The sequence below is a fragment of the Lycorma delicatula genome, chromosome 2 (genome assembly GCF_047948215.1).
Source record: "Lycorma delicatula isolate Av1 chromosome 2, ASM4794821v1, whole genome shotgun sequence".
NCBI lineage: Eukaryota > Metazoa > Arthropoda > Insecta > Hemiptera > Fulgoridae > Lycorma > Lycorma delicatula.
The window spans coordinates 123,927,169-123,949,502 of NC_134456.1; the positions used below are offsets into that span (position 1 = coordinate 123,927,169).

The following is a 22,334-nucleotide window of genomic DNA, read 5'->3' on the forward strand; positions in this document are numbered from 1 at the left end:
GCAAACTTAATTACCATAGAACATTCACCATATCCTAGGTAATGATAAAAATGTATCAGACCAGATGTTATTTCTCCAACTGATCAGTATTCTACAAAGAATTTAATATTGTTTTTACTACGTAGTTTTTTTCTTATAATTTTTAGCTTTGTTTTATGTTTGTTCTTTAATGTTTCTGTTATCTGAGAAGGAGCCCTTAACACTCCTCTCAAACTCTGTTAAATTTTATTTATGTTTAGTTAGATTTTACATTTTTTATGTTTAAATTTATTTGAAATAAACATATTTTATTTTAAGTTAATTAGTTTTAAAACACTTAACACTTAGTGTTTTAGTTTTTAAACACTGTTTAAATATTAGCTGTAAGTTTCTGTTTATTTATTTTCTTGTGTTTTTGTTGTTTTTAGTGTAGTTTTAGTTGTTTGTTTTTTTTCTTATATTTTTATTCTAGGTGATGATAACATAAAAGCATTTTTCATCCCTTCAAAAATAAAACTTTTTTAGGGCAAAAAAACTTAATAATTTATAAAGTATAAATGGCAAAATTAGAAAATGTTTAAAAGTAATCCACAGTACCATATAGTAACATAAAATAATAAGTTGTATTTACAAGAAAACAATTTGCTTCTGCACATGAAAACTAAACTGAATGTTTTCAGTTTGGATAACAGTCACCATACTAGTCATTGTAGTCCAAGCTCATTCATTGCAGCAGCTATACATAAAGTATTTTTATATAATCTAATTAAATAATTCAATTATGACTCAGCTTGCAGGATCCTGCATAAGTACTTTCATGATAAAATTAAGGTAAGGTACAGCGTATCTCAATATTCTGTACTAGGTGGTTTATAGTGTAGAATTTAAAATAGTATTTCTTATTAATATATCTTTTACAATTATGTAGTTTTTTTACTATTTAGAAATCCCTTACAGTTCTTAAAATTTTATTTAGCAATCATTGATTTAATTTAATGGCATTCACTCCAATGATTAGCTGTTTAAAAATATCAGCAGCATGCAGAACTCCTAACTTCAGCGAGCTATAGGAACCAGTTCATTCACAGGTTGTTGGTATTTTATCTTACTTTACACTTCAGTTTCTTTTATTACATTTCTTGAGATGTTACAGGTACTGTGAAGCTGCTTGGTTGTTATATGATATTATTGTTATATATATATATATATTCAAAAAAATTTAATTATAAACATAAAAAAAGAATGAGCTAATAAAGTAATAAATAGAACAATTGAAAGACATCCTTTGGTTTTTACATCTTCAATCTTGATTTTTATATGCTCATAAAATATTACCTTAGTTTGAGATTTGTACAATCTTTTGTCACTGAAGAGGGTTTAAGGACCTAAAGATGAGCTATATATTACTTTGTTATTAATTACCTATTTGGTTGCTATTTACTTTGTACAGCATGTTATGGTTAACAAATTTATTATTGTTACATAATTGTTGAGTTTGGTATTATTTGATATGAGCTTCAATAATTTAATACCAAATTGTATTACTTCATTAATTTCTTTAATATAAATAATTTTTATCCATTATTCATGCCTTCTTTGTTTATATGTTTGTTTACTGTACAGAGTTTTTAATTTCATTATAAATGTTATGTTCATTTGTTTAGATAAATTTACTTTATAACTTTCCAAGCTTATAAATATAGTTAATATAATTTAATATTTGGTTAAATATTTCATGGTTTAAATTAATTTTTTTTAAATTTTATAAAAGATGGTATATACATATATATATATATATATATATATATATATATATATATACCATTATATGAAACTAAATTCTTAGCTGTTTTATGTTTTAGTGGAAGAAATACCAAGATGAAAACCATAAAGATGCATTAGAGAATTTAGATAAAATTAAAGAAGCTTTTGACTGCATTGAAAAACTTCAAACCATAGAAAAGAAAGCGATGGAAACCATTAAGTTAGTATATATTCTTGATTCTATTAATGTATAATTATAAATAAGATTTTCAGCATATTTTTCCACAGGTGGCTCTATTCAAGGTTGCAGGGTAGATTTATTTTATTATAATAGTAAAATAAAGTTTCCTACTTCTAAATCTACTTCTATAGATTATTTGTATACTCCGCAATTATCCTTTTCAAAGTATCACTTGGACTATATTCATTTTATATTTTATTTATTGTGACCTCTGCTTTCATTCCGGATCTTAGAAATGCATTTATTTTTCTGGGAAAAATACAACATTAAAATATATTTTCATTAAATAATCTTGCCATAAATGTAAGAGTGATAGCAAATATGAAAAGAAATTCTAAGAATACAAAATATCTGTTGTACTGATCAATTGATATCTTAAAGAGGATTGTGCATATAATTTTTCTTATAATTAAACTCCTACTTCTGAAATAAAAGTTACAATAAGCATTTGAAATGTAATACACAGTTATTCATAACTCACAAATAAATATAGTGAAATGAAATAAATAAGGCATAAAAGTACATTTTATTTACTATAAAAACATAAAACTTATTTTTCCATGTAGTCAGCATTTACAGCTACATATTTCAAATTTCAACTTCACAAGAACCTTGGCAGTTACATATGATGTCTGTGACCAAGCATTATCATATGCAGAATTATTGGCTATATGCATGCACATCTCAAGTTGTTATAATGTTTGTATGTATTATTAATTTAAACTTCCAGGTAGCCAGTCACATACACATGTTTGGAATCCCAAAATACTATGAAGAGAAGTTTTTGATTGTTGCAAACCTTAGTGCCAGTATTCTATGCTCTGCCTTTTTCCTTCTGGGTCATAATGATACAACCAAATTTTTTCTCCTGGCAATATTGAAAATGAAGTCATCTCCCTTGTCATAATAATGTTTTAGAAACTGTTCATAACAATCGTTTGTTCTTTTCTGTGAATTTGTGTGACACAAAGATATTATAGTAGCACTGTTCTGCAATAATGTGTCCTACACATTTTTGAATGTGGCTGTTTGGGTGGCAGTATTTTGTCCGATGTGTGGCCATTTTGAATCAACTCATCCACCTCCTTTTGGTGATTCTTGTCAGTTACAGAGACTGGTTGATCACTGCAAGATTCATCTCAGTACTTTCCTTACCAGCTTCTGACATGAAATTTTATCATCACCTACTCATAGTACTTTGACCAACAGTTTCATCTCCATATAGAGCTTTTAAACAAGGATGAAGATCTCTTAACATTCACTTTTTCCCTTGCTAAAAAGTTGTTATTGCACTCATTTTAGACATGTTGAGATAGAGGTGTACTTGACTATAACAATGACAACTGACAGAAAATGAGAACCTAGGTCTATGAGTTTTTCAATGTTAATAGTATTAAATAAAACTACAAGATGGCAGGCAGTACCTGTCACTTTGTTCTCCTCTTATATTCCAATAATAAATATTATCTTATTTATAATAAATATCACTTATTTATCTTTCACTTGAATACATTTTTTTAATTTTCTTAACCAGGTGATTTTTGTACTCAAGCTACAATTAATCCACGTATTTCAACTACAAAGTTTATATGCTAGCTGTAACTGAAAAATGATTTTTTTCATGGCATTAATTTTTTTCTTTACTGCACACTTAATCTGCTGTTTATTGTTTCTAAGCCCTAGCTATAAGCTTTTAAAACTACCTTTTAATTTTTTTTTACCCTAAATGACATTATTGTAATATCGTTCTCATTTTCTATTTTTTTCGCGTAAAGATCCTGCTCTGCCTACAGGTTTGTGCACTTCTAAGTCAAAGATAGTTAAAGTTAAATAAACATCATTAATTTCTGCTTTCTTTAACTTACATTTTTTTCTTATATTTAGCAATCTGGAGCACACACTTCATGAGGAAAGAGCAGCACATAAAAAGCCAAAGGTGTCTGACTTCAGTTGTCAGGTGACAATTTTAGAAGACAATACACTGTCCGTGAGTAAATTTCTATCTTGAAGTTTTTATCACCAATATTTTTAACTAAATATTTACTTCACTATTTCGTGTCCATTGAACTGTTAATATAGCAGACAATATATATATATAATAATATATATAGCAGACAATGAACAAGCATCTCTTATCCTGAAGCTAAGTCAATTACAGTAGACTAATCCCAACTACCCCAATATTTCCATTAATTTATAAGTACTGTATTGCACTGTTGAGTAGTACATAACTTATCCATTGTTTTGACTGTTATTATGTTTGTTAAATTTTAACACAAGACTCAGAAACAGGTTTCCTATTTGTAGTTATACAGAAATGATGATGAGTTTCAGGTATTTTTTTGGCATATACGAGGGTTGTTTAAAAAGTTTTGAGCCTCAACATGAAGATGGCAGCACTCTTCAACAAAAGTTAGAAAATGTAATTCCACATGCAGTGAAAGGTACTCACTAAAATTTCAGCCATTTTGGATGCTCATTTGTTGTTTGATAATCGTTTAATTAAGTCATTGTGAGTATTTTTGTGAAAATGGAAAAAAACGAATATCGTCCATGATTAAATACTTGCATTTGAAAGACAATACGCCTATACAAATTAAAGCCGAGTTAGAAGCTGTTTATGGGGACTCTGTCCCATCATTTACCATTGTGAAAAGATGGACAGCTGAATTTAAATATGGTCGTACCAACTTGGTTGATGTGAGGGTTCGGGATGGCCAAAACTGCAACCAACACTGATATCAAAAAAATTCACCAAATGGTACTGGATGACTGACAAATTAAGGTTAAAAGGTTAATAGCAGAGGCTATGGACATATTGAAAGAACGTGTTTGTCATATATTATCTGAAGAATTAGATATGCGTAAGCTATCCATGCATTGGGTGTCGTGGTTGCTCACTTTGGACCAAAAACACATTCAAATAAACATTTCCAAGGCCCTGCTGGAGCAGTTTAAGTAAAACGAGTTAGGTTTTTTGTGTCTACACATAACTGTAAATGAAACATGGATCCACCACTACACTCCTAAGATGAAACAACAGTCAAAACAGTGGACTGCAAAGGATAAACCTACTCCGAAAAAAGCAAAGATGGTTCCATCAGCCGGGAGGGTGATGGCAACTGGTTTTTTGGGATAACAGAATTTTGTTTATCAATTACTTTCAATAAGGTAAAACAGTAACGGAACAGACAGTATTACGCATCATTAGTTGAGAAGCTAAAGGCAGAAATTGGAAAAAAACGACCACATTTTAAGAATAAAGAGCTTTTCCAACAGGACAATGTGCCTCTTTTTTCTTTTTCTATTTAGCCTCCAGGAATTACTGTTAGGTATTAACTTCAGAGGATGATATGTATGAGTGTAAGTGAAATGTAGTCTTGTACAGTCTCAGGTCGACCATTTCTGAGATGTGTGGTCAATTGAAACCCAGCCACCAAAGAACACCAATGTCCACAATAGTACTCAAATCCATGTAAAAGTAACTGCCTTTACTAGAATTTTAACGTTACAACTCTCGACTTTGAAATCAGCTGGTTTGTGAAGACTCATTTGCCACTAGATCAACCTGGTGGGTCAAGCCATACTGACTAGAAGAATGTTAACTTACGTTAAATAAAATGTAAATTTTTTTATAAACTGTTCCTTCTGTATAAACATAAATAATGATATTTTTAATCTTTATATAATATCTCAATTTTTTATTATATTACATAATCTATTTTTCATTAAATGGATAAATACTTAATAAAAATTCAAAAAACCACTTCATGTTTACTTTGAGATTAATTATTAGATTAGATCACTGAAAATAGAGATCATTCATTAAGTCGCACAACCTGCTTGTTTACATTAAAACAAGCTACATTTATTTAATAACAAGAATAAATTAATTATATGAAAATAGGATAGTTAATTTAATTTTGGAGAGTAGGAAAATAAGCAGACTATATTTTTAATTTTTTCTTATTTATATGTCAATAAATGTTCAAAATTACCTTTCTATATTGATGCAGGATGTTCATTTCAGCTTTCCTTAGTGTTGCTACATTGATGTTAAATATGCTGTTTTTATTCTCTTTCAATTTTATTAAGTGTGGGGTGTTGTTCTGGAAAACAGTAGCATTCAAATTAATCCCACACATAAAAAATATTGAAAAATTCACATAATTCTATATTCAGATTAGTAGTGCAACATGTAACACCACCTGTGAACCAGCAGGTTACTCTTCAAGCAAGGTTACGAACCTTGGAATAATTTTTCATTAAAATTTTGCAGTTATTGTTTCTGAAAAAAAGGTGGGTTTGACTTTTCATCACAAAATTGTATACCAAGCAAAAAATTTCTGTGGCTGTTGTTAGTGATCTTTCATGGTAAATGAGAAAATTCTCATTCTCATTTTCCTGGCTTTCCTTTGCTGTAGAGAAAAAAGTGTTTTCATTTTTTTTTTTTTTTTTAAATCAGGATTACTATTAGCATTCCAGCATGTCTGGCGCAACTTGCTGTCAGTTTTCTTTTTGTTCATGAGTGAGAAGGTTTGTGACAAATTTTGCTACTTCACACCTAATCCCACAATCTTCCATTAAAATTGGCTGCACTAAACCAAATGGAATCCCTACTGCAACTTCAAGCTCTATAATTGTTATTTGACAATCATTCATCACAATCTGTTGGACTTGCCTGTTTTTTCACAATTTTGCTGGTTGGTTGAAGGTCTGCCAGAGCATTCCATCACTTTTGACCCTTGGAAATGGCAATAAAACTTTTAATTTGTATAATACCAAAAGCTATTTGATTCCTCCCTATTGTCTCTACTTGCATATCATTAAGTTTTTGATTCAATTTAATGCACACACAAAAAACAGTGCAGATTTCATAAATAAAATAAAAATATCAACATACCCCATAACTCGACATTAGAATCATTTAACTTAGATCAAACACTACTTTTTAACATATTCTAAATAATTGTCTGACTAATTAAAAGAAGCAGCAGTAGTCAGCTGACATCAAAATGAGAATAGTAGCACTAGTAATAAAAGATGGCCGAAGATGACTGAAAACATTTTACAGTAAGTTATTATAAACTTTTTAATATTTGTCATTAGAAAAATTTATATTTTAAAATTATAAAATATTGCCTATACAGTTCTTTTAAAGTAAGTTTCAGGACCTAATTTCTTAGAAATATAAAAAAATTAACAAGATAAACATCTATTAGTTTAAATTGATGGATTCAAGTAACACTCAAGAACTCAGTGCCACTTAACAGTAAATTTTTAACTGTTAATGTAATGGTTTACAAAATGAATTCAAAAAAATATTTTTTTTAAAAAGAGGAGTATGTGTTATTTACTGTATCAAAAAGGTTTAGTTTTTCACTTTACTAGAGAATTGCACTTATTATAAATGTCAATTTTTAAACTATATTAGGATCATAAATATTAGGATAAAGTAATATTAGGATCAAGCTCCAAATAAAAATACATAAGTATTTTTGTGTTACAGTTGCTAATTTTGAGTTTTACTGTTAAAATAGACGACACCAAAGTCACTAATATTATAATCTTTTTTAACCCCTTAACAGCCAATGGTGCTAAAAAAAACCTTATAATAATTTCTTTTTAATTTCTACAAGATTTTTCACACTTTGTGCAGTTTGCCTTTATTTTCTTAATGTTGTAATCATAAAAAAAAATAATGGTAGTAGATTTTGAATTAATGAGTTTATTTGCATATTAACCTACTGTATTTTACAAGATTGTGTAACCCCTTTCATATGAGGTAATAATGATCGTGATATGCCTATTAAAAATAATATTTCTATTTTATTTGCTTATATTTTAGAGTGCCTTTACTCATCAATTCATGATAATGGTTTATTTTGAAAACTATTAATGAATAGTGGTTGTTAAAAATAATAGTGCTATTCACACTTTTGAGTTATGGAGTGATAAATCACACACTAAGCATGCAACATGTTATTCTTACATTACAAATAATAACTATCCAATCCCACTTGTACTATTATTATGTTTGAATCGTTAAATTTTTGTTTTCTCTATCATTTTATTGTATTGATTCAGCATTTTCGTTAGTCATTAAATTTTGTTTTGATTATAATATTTTTATAGAAATCGTTATTTTATAAAATGTTCAGTTTCTATGACTTTGTGCTCAGTCAATTACATATATTACTGAAGTATTGTTTATTTTGTAATACTGGGAATATAAAAAGGTATTAATTTTGTTTTATTGAAGTGTAAGAATTTGTTAAAATGTGGAATTTTGAAAAATCTTTGATACTTGAAGAATTGCTTTGCATTCTAGAAGATGAAGATAATATTTCATAAGCAACTGCCATCTATCAACATATATCTCACCTAAAGTTGATGAACTTACTGACAAAGATATTGATGAAAATTTGCTAACTGTGACCCCTTCAACAGGTTGAACCGATATAACAGGTAGGTTTGCATTTCATTTGCATACTGAAAAAGACATTGATGTTTAAAAATCCAGTTGCAGGGAGAAACCAAAAAACTGTAAACCTAAAAGAAACTGGCTTTTGACTGGCACTGTCAGAGAAAATAGTCTTCCTAATTGCCCATTAAACAGTTCTAATGAATTGCATAAAATGAATAGAATACATTTGATGAAAAAACAAATTCTGCAGTTGATAGATGGAATGATAATGTAGTGATGACAGTTGCCAGTAACAAGAATGGCATATATCCATTATCAAATACGAAAAGATACAGCTGAAAAGAAAGAAGACACCATTATGGCTCAGCCAATAATGATCGCAGATCATTACACTAAACATATGGGGTGGCGTTTATTCCCATAACAGTTAATTAGAAATTATAGAATTCAGAGTGCGTGGAAAAAATGGTGATGGCCACTGTTTACAATTGCTGTCGATTCTATTATAGTAAATTCATGGAAATATACAGCCTTGTAAATAACAGTAAAATCAGTCAAATTAATTTTAGATTTTCTCTTGTTTTATCCCATAAAGAGTGAATGAAGAAATAAAAATACCACAAAGCATTGCTGAGAATGAAGGAAAAGTATATAATTTTCCTTCACCACCATGGCAACCAAGGGTTGCCATCAAAAAAACAGTTTGCCAGAAGATGTTCGTTATGATCAAATAGGGCATGTTATTTCAGAGAATATGAAAAAGATGTAGATGTAAGCTAAACAAAAACCATACAATATTTTTTCATACATAATATACAGCACACTACAGTCAAAATGATTTCAAGAATTTCATCTGCAGCAATGAAAATAAATAATTTTTTATTAAAAAAAGTAAAAAAAACAAAACAATTTAAAATATTTATTTGTAATATCAATTGTTCATGTGTCTTCTTATTATATTCTACTGAAAATGACAATTTTTAAATGCTTTTTACCAAAGATGAGTAAACAAACCATTTTATTCCCGAGTTATAATTGTTTTTTTTCTTTTGCTGATCTGAAAGTATTTTTAGTTTTATATACTTAATAATGGATAAAATATTGGGATTATTTAGAAAAAAGTTGAATATGTTTGTCTGACAGTTAATGGGTTAATACAAATAAACAAAAGCAATAATGATGTACGTGTCTACATCCAAAGAGTGGCAGCCTCAAAAAATTGCAGATTTTTTTACTGGCTATGTCTTAATTTTTCTGATTAAGAGTATGATTTTTTTTAACAAAAATATTTATCTTGTACAATTCTTTATCCTTTTTTTTTGTGTTATAGCACGCATACACTGTAGTATGTATGTATGTATGTATGATTTTCTCTTGTAGTATCAATAGATTACCATGTATGTATACTGTATGTAATACGTTATGTATATATGTAGTATGTAATGATCGCACTCTAGTATGAAAGTTTATAATATTTAAGAAACTTTATCAGTTACCAGTTACTTTTACACCCAATTTTCTTTACTGAAATTTCACCTGTCTGCTATAATTTATTCCATTACCCAAGAAGCATGTTCATGGTGGTCAACTGGAGGCCTGATTAATACAATCTTATTGTTACCTACCTAGTTAACTGCTATAAAAATTTTAATGTCCATACAGTATGATTATGGACTATGTTGCCTAATCCTTCCCCTTTTGGTGTGTAGTAAAATAAAAATGTCAGACTGAATGCATCTCCACCTTCTTGCAACTGATAAGCATAATATGTGGCCCAAGAGGTTATAAAAAAATTTTTCAAAATATTTTGTTAATACAGTTTAATAAATAGTATAATAAATACAGTATAAATTAATATGACCATTATTTTTAATTAATAAATTGTAAAATTATAAAAAAATATTATCTGTACAATTTGTTAATACGTAGTTGCTAACATATACTCCTTTATTCTGAATTAGTACACATTTCTAATTTGGAATAGATTAAATAAGCACATTTCAGATTTCTTTTTTTATATCATCACAAAACTATATTATTGATTTAATAAGGATAGATTTGTAGTACTGTTCATTTTACTTTTTTTTTTAAATTGCAAGTAGATTTTCTGTTTACTTGCTATCAGGGAAATTAGCGTGCTATTTACTGTTAATACCTGTCTCATTATCAAATTTTATAATTAATGACTACCTTTTTGGTATTTATGCAGGAAAATAATGAAGATAACTTAACTTCTCAAAAAGAAGATGATTATTAGAAAAGTGTACAAAACTGTGAACAAAAATAAAAGCATATTTTCAGGATCAATGATTTAAGAGAGACTCATCAACATTAAAATCCAACATTGTGTTTAGTAATTCTTGAATTATTAAAAACGAAAAATAATTAATTGATTAAATTACTTTTTATAGTTACAACACCTCAATGCAATTTGTAATTTTAAATATGAAACTAGAACTAAAACTCACCTTGTTTTGCCATATCTAGGGCTGTAATAAACAGTAAGTTGGTTAAAATAAATGATCAGTTTTTTTTTAAATTTCATACATTTACATAAACAATAAATCAATTGATAATGAAAAAGTCTTGAAAATTTAAAGAAAACTTTTTTTTAGATTATGTAAAATAAACAATTTAACAATGAGAAATTCATGTCCATCAAGCATGGACCTACACTGCTTGATTAAAAATCACATATTAATCACGTCAAAATTTCAACACATCTCTTCTGGATCTTATATTGTAACAAAATTTGATCAATGAAACTACTATAAAACAGTGTAATTTCTTGGGGGTTGATTTTCGTTTGTCTCCAGGATTAACTTGAGATTACACTATATTACATTTTTATTATATTAATCTAATTATTACTTTGTAATGCTATATTGATATTATTTTCTTGAAAGTACAGGATACTGAACAATTGATAAATGATCATTATAGTATTTATATTTCTTTATAAACATATACACTTATGAATTCATAAACAACTCTAAACTATATGAGGGTTGTCTGAAATGTTTTGAGCCTCAACATGAAGATGGCAGCACTCATCAACAAAAGTTAGGAATTGTATTCGCGCATGCAGTGAAAGGTACTCACTAAAATTTCAGCCATTTTAGACGCTCATTTGTATTTCATAATCATTTAAGTAAGTCATTGTGAGTATTTTTGTAAAAATGGAAAAAAAAGAATATCGTCCATGATTAAATTTTCATTTGAAAGACAATACACATACACAAATTAAAACAGAGTTGGATGCTGTTTATGGGGACTCTGTCCCATCATTTGCCACTGTGAAAAGATGGACAGCTGAATTTAAATATGGTGGTACCAGCTTGGTTGATTATGAGCGTTCAGGATTGCCAAAACTGCAACCACCACCGATATCATCGAAAAAGTTCACCAAATGTTACTGGACGACCGACAAATTAAGGTTAGAAAGATAGCAGAGACTATGGACATATCGAAAGACATGTTTGTCATATATTAACTGAAGAATTAGATATGCGTAAGCTATCCATGCATTGGGTGCCGCGTTTGCTCACTTTGGACCAAAAACACATTCAAATAAACATTTCCAAGGCCCTGCAGGAGCAGTTTAAGTAAAACGAGTCAAGTTTTTGCATCGATACATAACTGTAAATGAAACATGGATTCATCACTACACTCCTAAGATGAAACAACAGTCAAAACTGTGAAAGGCGAAGTGAAACCTGCTCTAAAAAAGGCAAATATGGTTCCATCAGCCGGGAGGGTGATGGCAACTGATTTTTTGGGATAACGGAATTTTGTTTATTAATTACTTTCAATAAGGTAAAACAGTAACAGGACAGTATTACGCACCATTACTTGACAAGCTGAAGGCAGAAATTGCAAAAAACAATCACATTTTAAGAAGAAAGTGCTTTTCCATCAGGACAATGCGCCAGCTCACACTTTGACGGTGCCATGGCTAAAATTCACCAATTGCACTTTGAACTGGTTGAACACTTACTGTATTCACCAGATCTGGCCCCCAAGCAATTTTTCTGGTTTCGTAACCTTAACGTTTTGCTTTGAGGAAAGAAGTTTTCATCGGACTAGGAGGTTATCATGTATGTAAATGACTATTTTGCAGAGAAAGACTGCCAGCTACTATTTGGTGGTCTTTCACCAGGAAAAGATATCAGGCAGGATGTATATCATATTTCATCATATATAAAGAGGTATGTTACAAAGTTCTCCCGGGACTTTCATAACCTATTCTGCATGAATATAATGGAAAAAGTTCATATAAACAAATCTCCTGAAGTGCTTCATTTGCAAATTATGGCTAGTGAAAGATTTCACTCGGATTTCAGTTACCCCTGGTGAAATGAGGTTGTATGAAAATTTTTAGGACTTTAATTAAGGGACAGAATTAGCGATCCCTTATTCTTTTTGACCTGAAAAATATAATAATAAAATAGGTCCCCAGAACCATATCTGCAGTATTTTTTGAAAATTCTTGGCTGAAAACCAATAAATTGGGATAAAATCCCTGCTTTTTATGTTTGACATACAAGTTTGTTAAATGAGTAATAAACACATAAAACTTTTAAACAAATCTTGTAGAGAATCTAATTTTGAATAAAATGGTATATGATAAGTTGAATAAAACAGACAGAAAAATTTGAATTTTATTTAGAAACAGTGCATTACTACATTTGTCAGAAAAATTCTTATTTAATGTAAAAAAAACACATTTTTTTCTGGTGATGTTAAAAATTTGTGAAACCAAAGTTTACTCTTAAAAAATTAAAAAAAAAAAAACTATAAATTTCAAAATTGTAAAATAAAAATGACTTTATAATTTGTTTATTTTATTACATGATACAAATAATTATTTGAAAAGTTATTATTTCAAAGTTGACAACAAAATAACAACAGCTGATCAAAAATGTGCAATACTGTATTAGTGCTTGAATCATTCTGTAAGGTACATTAAGAAAAAACTGTACTGTTGTTAGCAACGGTTTTCTGTGAATTTTAATTTAAACGTGATCGATTTGCCATTGAAGTAATGCCGTATTTATTCAAAACAGAGCAATAAGGTCATATGGTATCATTTTAGGTGTATGTAATGGTAATGCTACAGCTGCTGCAGTAGAATATGAAACACATTTTAAATGACCCAAATCCATTTTTTGATCCAGTGCTGAGGTCTACTTGCACTTTCTTGGAGAAGAATTACTGCAGCTGCTTAAAGATGTTCCTCTAGCACTGAGACAAAGTATATTTTCAGGATGATGGTGCACCTCCCCACTTCTCTTGTGCCATTTCCACTCACTTAAATCATCATTTCCTTGAGAAATGGATCAGTTGTGGAGGTCCACATTCCTGGCCACCAAGATTACCTGATCTAACACCTTCAGATTTTTGCATCTGGAGATTAATGAAAAATATTATATACAAAACATAAATACATTCATGTGAGGAATTAATTGTCCACACTATGGATATGGCTGAGCAACTTAAGGACAGCGCTGAAGAACTAAAAACGGCAACAAAAGTAATACAGAGTGTGCCAAGAAATGTGTTGAAAATGGTAGGTTCAGTTTTGAACATTTATAAACTGGTATTTACAATGCACTTTGGACTAGTGCACAGTTTCTAAATAAAACTTGAATCTTTGTTTTGAATAAAACAAAGTAGCTTTTCTTTGTTTTATTCAATTTATCTTACACCATTCTGTTTAGAATTAAATCCTCTACAAGTTTTATATAAGATCTCTCAAAAACTACTGCAGATATGGTTTAGGGACCTATTTTATTATATTTTTCAGGTGAAAAAAGAATAAGAAATCATTCTGCCGAATCATCAGGGTAAAATCTTTCACTAGATGTAACTCGCAAACAAAGCATTTTAGGAAATATGTTTATATGAACTTTTTCCATTATTTTCACAAGTAGAAAAGGCTACAAGTGGGAAAGTCCCAGGAGAACTTCATGATATATACCTGTATATTATAATCATAACATGAAAAATCAATTAACATAAGAATCAAAGAGGAATTTCATCTAGCTTTCCATCTAACTAAGAATACCTAAAATATGAAATCATTATTTTGGAATGTTAAGAAAAGACATTACCAAACAGTGATCCTTCCAGAAGCTTTATACTTGTATGCATCGGAAACACTTAAATATAACAGAACATGATTAGCTGAAAGATTGAACAAGATAGGAAGAAGAATTGCCAGAAAGATATATGGCCCAAAACTAAATGAGAACTCTAAACTAAGAAATATATCAAATGAAGAATACATTCCAGAATAGAAAGGATTCAAACACAATTAGGGAACAACACTTAGTTTTACTGACACATTTTCAGAGTGGGCATTGATAGAGCAACAAAATTAATTTTTGATAAAACGAATAAAGTAGAAAACAGTTCCATATGTATGAAAGAAGTTAAAAAAAAATTGCAGAATTAAACATTAAGATGAAATGATTAATGGGAGAGATTCCTTTAGTAAACATACTCAAAATTATAAAATTTTAATGGAAAAAACAGGAGAATTGGCAGAAAGTAGTCTGAAGAATGTAGACAACTACAGTCGCAGAAAATGAAAGAATACTGGGCCAAACATAAAACTGAAACATCCAAAAGAAGAAACCAAATTAGTGATTACTCTATATTGATAAACATAGCCTCTTAAGGACTTATGGCTTATTGAAAAAATAGGAACAAACACAAAATTAACAAATCAGTTTTTGAAGCAAATAGGGAAGCACTAAAATATAAATACAAAATGAATAAAATAGTGTTGATAATGTACTTAAATAATTATAAATGCATATAGGTGTAACAAAAAAAGTTTATCTAATCATTCATTTTTTTAATATCAAAATGAACAAAGAATGTCCGATCAAAAAATTGTGATCTCTCATTACCAATCTGTCCACCATTTTATTTTATAAAGAAAATTTGATATCTCAAGATTGGTTTGAGGAATATTTGGTGCACATACTTGCAATGACTTCTCTAAAATATGTTAATAAACGACCAATAATTTCAGAAAACTTATGACCTAATTTTCAGCTGGATTCATTTCCATCACTATTCAATTAACAAGTTTGAATTTTTCTTCCTTATAACATTAAATAGGGCTAATTAAACTTAATGTAAATAAAATTACCGTGAAACATTATTTACATTACGTTACATTTACTTTTTATTTATTTAGAAACAAATAAATTAAAATATTAATAATTGTTAATGCATAATATTTGATAAATTTACATAATCCATTCTTAACAATGACCAAGTGAAGATTAGTTACTGTTGTAGGAAAACAATAATGATTAACAGATTCTATGCAATTACAATAAATAGCTGATTTATTAAAATTTTTGATAAGAATTTGAGCAATCTTAACATAGACATAATAATTACATACCAGTTTTACTTTAAGTTAAAGCAAGCATTTAATGTCCTCCATCAAGCAGCAATTCACTGTAGCAGTTGATGATTTTGTCTCATTCTTTAAAAAAAAAGACATTCTTTTTTTTACTGATATGTTGAAAACTTTCAATTCTCTGCTGAAGATCTTCAACACAACAGTGGAGTACCTTAAGCCATACTTCACTTTTTACGTGTGCCTGAAGGTAAAAATCTATTGGATTTAGACCAGATAATTTTCAGACTAAAGTATTGTACAACCAATCCACCTTTCAAGGAAGTAATCGTTCAAAGTGCTGGCAGACATTGATGAGATTGGGGGGGGGGGGGCTGGTGCCATCATACATGAATCACATGTTATTCCTTGCTACCAGGGGAACTTCATCCAGATAATTTAATAGGAAGTTTTCTAGGAAATTGTAATAATTCTCGCCATCCAAAAAACATGATACATGAATCACCAATAACACAAGCCCAAATATTTATTGAAAATGTTCACTAAAACCTTCACTGTAATGGCATGAGAATTTTCTTCTGCATAATAATGGTTAATGTAAAAACTGATGATTCCTTTTTAGTTGAATTCAACATTACCTTTGAGCATTACTGCAGTGAGAATTGCAATTCAGTTTTTAAAAATTATCTCACAAAATGTTCATCTCAGAGGATGGTAATTTTCATTAATCACTTGCGACTCCTAGTACACGATAAGGAAACAGCTATTGCTTCACAATATTCTCCAAATAGTAATATGATCAACTTGTGTACATAACTCAATTCCTTTCATTCAATGGATTGAGTTTTACTCAATATATTCCAATATCTATTCTTCCAACCCAAGCTTCTAGTAACAAGAGTTTAGTACAAAACTATTATAACAAATTTTTTAACTTGTAGTACATTTTGATATGGAACATAAACCACTAATATTAGGTTGATCAGCTCTCAGAGACTAAAAATGTATTTAAAAAATACAAAACTAAATACGAGATATAGTAGAAAGAATATTTACTCATCTAGCGCAAGGGTTTCTGAATTTTTTTGTTTTTAGTTTTCATTATAAATGGATTTTTAATAATTTCATTTGGTTTTTATTTATTTTAATTACAATTTTCAATTTTCTCAGAAATTCTTGACAATTATTTTTTTATTTTATCTTTTTATTGACAATTTAACAAAGTTAAATTCAACTTACAATAAGCCTAAAAGGTGTTTTCCATTTCATTTTTTTTTTGTTTTACCAAACTTTTTTTATTAACTACAAGAGAAACATAAAACCACAAAATTTCCCACATAATTTGGGTCCCAAAAATTACAGTGTGGCATGAATCAATTTTCACAGGATCCCACACCTTCAGTTGGTATTAACTTTCTATTACATTATATATAATTCTTTAAAAATTTACATTGTTCTGTTTTAAAATTTTTGAAGCATATTATGAACACATATGCAAATTTTGCTGTCCAGTACTGGATTGATTTAATCTTTAAAATGTAGTATTTTGCTTTATTCTATTGTCAACTATTTTAGCTGGCATAATTTTATTTTTACTATTTTAGTTACCAAGATAATTAATTCTACCAAAGTATAACAACAAAAAATAACACAAAGATGTTAATAATAGTTTATATTTAAAATACAATTGCACAAACAAAAAAATAGAAAAAATTATTTGATAAAAATATTTGTAAAAAAGCATACAAACCAAATAATTACACATTATAAAATACTTAAAAAATAAAAATGAAAACAAGATTAGGAGAAATACACAAAATCAAGTGCAACAAATGTAATAATAATATTTAGATTGGTAAAACTAATAGGTCATTTAAAAAAATTACAGAACATTACACAGTATAAAAAAACAAGGTATAAATAATGTAGCTGACAGGTATATAAATAATGTAGCTGACCATTTGTTATAAACATAGTATTATTGATTGCAAAAAACAATTTAGAAATTTTAATAATGACAATGTAATTATATATGTAATAATGACAAAAATATAAATTGATGAACCACTATATTACATTTGAAGATGATGATTTAATTAAATACAATAAAATTTTATTCATATTTTATTCCTCCATACTATTAAATTCTATTAAATACACTCCCTAGTATATAATATTGAGATGAGACATATCTTATTCTAATTTTTAATTAAAGTACTTTTGAGATCCCGAAACACACATAATCAACTCCCAATTATCTGCAAGCAGTTAAGCTGTAACACAGTTGCAGCTTAACGATGCCTCTCAAAAAAAAAAAAAAGTAGCTTTAAAAACTTATAAAGAACTAATAATTTAAAGTTTTTTCATCATTCTGTGAACCCTTCCTTCATTTGCTACTTGAATGTGCTAATTTTGAAAATGATAATGTTGTATTGTGCGATGTCACTATTATGCTGCACAAAATACGAAGTTCAATTTGTGAGTGAAAGTATTTTCAGTCACTAAATCAACAATCAATTGAATCTTATTAAAAAAAAAAATTGAAAGAGTAAAATGCACAATTTATTAAATTTTTTTAATAGCTACGTATTTTTTTCATGTTAGCTACTGTATTAAGTGTTTGTTATACAATCTACAGTATATACAAACAGTATTAGTGATAGTGAAAATTTGTTATATGTTAATACGTATTTTGAATAAATTTCTGTATATTACTTTTACCAGGTACATAATAGTGTAGTTATGTACTGTAATTTATTTTATTATTTATGATAATACCTCAATATAACAATTATGTAAATACTACTGTGCAGTAGATCATTTTAACACATATTAGTTTATTAAATAATATTTATGGCAAACAACAATTTTGCTATGATTTTGAATTATCCACGATCCTCTTCCCCGTTATCATGAATAATCAGTAGTTTGCTATATATATATATATTTTATATTTTATAATATTCAAATAATTCAGTAACATTTTGATCATTGTGCTAATAAAATTTAATATATGAAATATAAACCACCTAAACATAATAATTTAGATAAGTTAAAACTTACCAATTAATTTCAAACAACCAGTTTTCACAGTATCCCGTATATTCAGTTGGAATTAAGTTCTATATTTATTAAAAGTTATCTTTTTAATAGTTGTAATTTTTTTTCGGAAATTATATTTTTTATTGTGAAATTTTAAATGGTATTATAAACGCACTTGTAATCGTACTGTCTAGTACTGTAATAATTTAATCATTTTATTTAATTTTTTTTGGTTCATCATTTTATTGATGAACCACCAGATATTATTATTAACATAATATTTCTCAAGTATAATTTTTTTAGTATTACAGTAGTCCCTCTGTTATCCATCCCCCATTTAACTGACTCTCTAGGGCTAACCGCTGAACCCCCTAAAATTACCACTTAACCAACTCTTTGGGTTAAGCAACATTCTCATTTTTTATCAAATTAATTTTTTATAATTTAATTTATATGGTTTAATGTAATTAGGGTATACAGTACAGTACTGCATTAGTTGTGAGCAATAATAATTAGGCCTGCAAGCAAAGGAAAGATTTTTATTAAATGTAAAATACAGTACATATATGGACTTATCACTACTGTTTAACACAATGTCTAAATCATATATTTCCTTGGGTAGACTAAAAAAACTATGCTGTTCTCTCATATAAATTTCACAATATTGATGCATTAAGCGGTTTTATTTAAAAACCTTTTCAGTTAAGATACCGTTTCTTAAAGTGAAGACACACATCACATCAGTAGAGTTTTAAATGTTGTGATATAAACTGGTGTCTGTAGAGTGAAATATTATTTTATACAGTACGTACACGTTATAGAGTTGCAAAAAATGTGGCTTTTAAGTAATGGATATACACTCCATACAGTATTTAGTTCGTAGTAGTAGTATTTTAATGTAATTTAGTGCAGTAATTTGTAAAAATTCCTTTTTATTTTGACTATTCAGTATAGTGTAATGAGTTTCAAACAGGTAGCTGCATTTTTTTTTAGTTTTACGTAACGTTTAACATTTTGTTTAAAATACAGTTTATTTTTTACCTGTTCTTACAGTTATGAGTTGCAAAAGAAAACAAGTGGTGGTTTCACTTGAAACTAAACTGAAAGTTTTAGAACAATTAGATAAAGGTCAATCAGTAAAATCAGTGGCATTAGATTTACGTGTTTATGAAATACAGAACACCCTAATGGCAAGCATTATGATGTTCTGCAAATGAAAAAATGAAGAGACTACTCATCGAAGTAAAGTGTTGCAGTGACCAAACAAAAATAACAAATTATTTAAAACGAAAGTCATCAACTGAAGCATGTAAATGTAATATGTTACATTAGAGTATAATTCTACAATCCTTGTTTTTTTTAAAGTAGTGTATAGAACAAAATTAAAGAGTAATAAAAAGCAGTGTTCAAAATAAAATGCATACAACACAGAACTGTATTGCAATGAAATAAATAAAATGTTAGTACTGTATATCCTATATCACACCTATGCAATTATTTTAGTTTTAATAGGGTTAAATATGCACAAAAGTACATTTGATATGGGGACATCATTAAAAATGTATTGTTAAATTAGTACAAAAGCTTAAATACTAGTTAGTACTGTACGAAAAATACCACCTACAGTATCTCTTATTTGTAAAAATAATTCTTTGGTTTAACAGACATTTTTGCTTAACTGACTAACCGTCCGTCCTGATTAAGCCAGTTTACCAGGACTACTCAATGTCATCACAAATGTCCAAAATCTCTAAGTTGTTTTTGTAATCTGTAAGATTATGTTTGAATTCTAACAGATGGTCAGTTATGTTAGATATATCTCTTTTTATTTTTGTATGCTGCGTAATGTCCTGTAAATATGTTTTTAAATGATTATTAGTTTTACCTATATAATTACTTTTACATTCATTGCATTTAATTCAATAACTCCCTAAATCAAATATTTACTGTGTCCTCTTGAAAAATCCTCTTTATATTGAATTAAAACAACTTCTTTATTCAAAAATTTTGAGGACTTTATATATTATTTCTTTGATGAAAGCGGTTTTTTAAATGTTTTAAATAAATAATTTACTGTGCACAATTTCCAAAGAAACATAGATAGCAGTAAATTCAGTTTAATAGTGTTTAGTTGTCATTATTAGTGTGGACTGTGAATTTTATCCAATACTGAATGCCTAATATTAATCAACTTTCTACTTGATTTCCATCGCCAGTCACCAGAGTAGTCTATAACATAACTACGTCCACAGTGCCACTGTATGATGAGTAATATCCGGTGTTATTTTGTAGAGCAGGCTATGCATAACATAATGAGTCAGATTTTACTACAGTATGCATTTTGATTTTATGTAGTTAACACTAAAATTGTTGTTGATAATTGTATTTTACAATTTACATTTACAGTGCACTAGTTTTTCTCGCAGAATTTAAGTTTTATTTCATTTTAAAATTTACAATTCAATTACGTACATTTTTGTGTCTTCTTGCTCCTTTTTGTTTAAATTTTGATAGGTAGGCCTATTGTACATTATTAATAGCCGCATTTTATACTGAGTGTACAGCGGAAACATAAAGCATTATCTATCGGTGATAAAATAAAGATTATAAATTCAGTCACGTATTTAGAATTCTGTCAAGCACTTAATTGACAATTTAAAAAAATGAAAATTCAATCTTTTCACAATATTCTTTGAATATAGACTGCAATGATATAGTGTTCTATAAAGTTAGCGATGAAAGTGGTAATGTTTCTTTTTTTCAAGAAATAAAAGTATTCTACTCTATTTAATTACTTTTTTATTTTTTACAAAATACTATACACATTTTTTGTTTTGTAATGTAATTTAACACTAGCACATTATATATTATAGATTAGCATAAATTTTTATTAAATTGTGAAATCTTTCTGTACAATTTTTAATGAGTTTCATTATTTTACTTCTCTAAATAGAAGACTCCCTAAATCTAAAAAAAAAATATTGGTTTCCTGAAATTCAAATGAGAGGTTTGACTGTACACACACACACGCATGCGCGCGCTGGCCTGTCTAGCTAGAACCTGGACCCTAAGCCCAGGCAAATCCCAGAGCCAACACAGGGGCTCCTCAGCGCCAAGAGGCCTATCCCATGGCCACAGAGCTCCCTTCACTTGCCATTCCTAATTTAGCAGGGGGACTGGCTCTCTGACACCCAAACAGCTTGCTTTGGTTGCAATTCTCATTCTCATCAACCCAGAGGGCTTCACCCCCTGGACCCCCACACTATATGTTATCCTCATGGGTGTGAGATTAATACTGATAAATAATAATTATAGAAATCTGAAAAAGAAACTAAATTACAAAAGATAGAATAATAGTAACTACGGTAACTAACGTACACACACCTTTGATGACAAAAAATTCATAACTTATTTCTTAGCCGTGGAGACAGAAATATAATAATGAAGTAAAGGATTAATCTATTTTTTTCCCTAAATGAACATCTTTAATTCACAACTTC

The 22,334-nt window shown here is 28.6% G+C and overlaps 1 protein-coding gene across 1 annotated transcript in view; it reads left to right on the top strand.

Annotated features, from left to right (window-relative positions):
* LOC142320245 (uncharacterized) overlaps window positions 1–10,847 on the top strand; it is a 62,388-nt gene extending 51,541 nt beyond the window's left edge. The window contains exons 7-9 of the mRNA XM_075357942.1: window positions 1,842–1,963; window positions 3,869–3,971; window positions 10,621–10,847. Coding sequence (XP_075214057.1) covers window positions 1,842–1,963; window positions 3,869–3,971; window positions 10,621–10,668 — 273 coding nt within the window. The 3' untranslated portion in view covers window positions 10,669–10,847. The remainder of the gene's footprint in view (window positions 1–1,841; window positions 1,964–3,868; window positions 3,972–10,620) is intronic.
* Window positions 10,848–22,334: the final 11,487 nt, after the last annotated feature.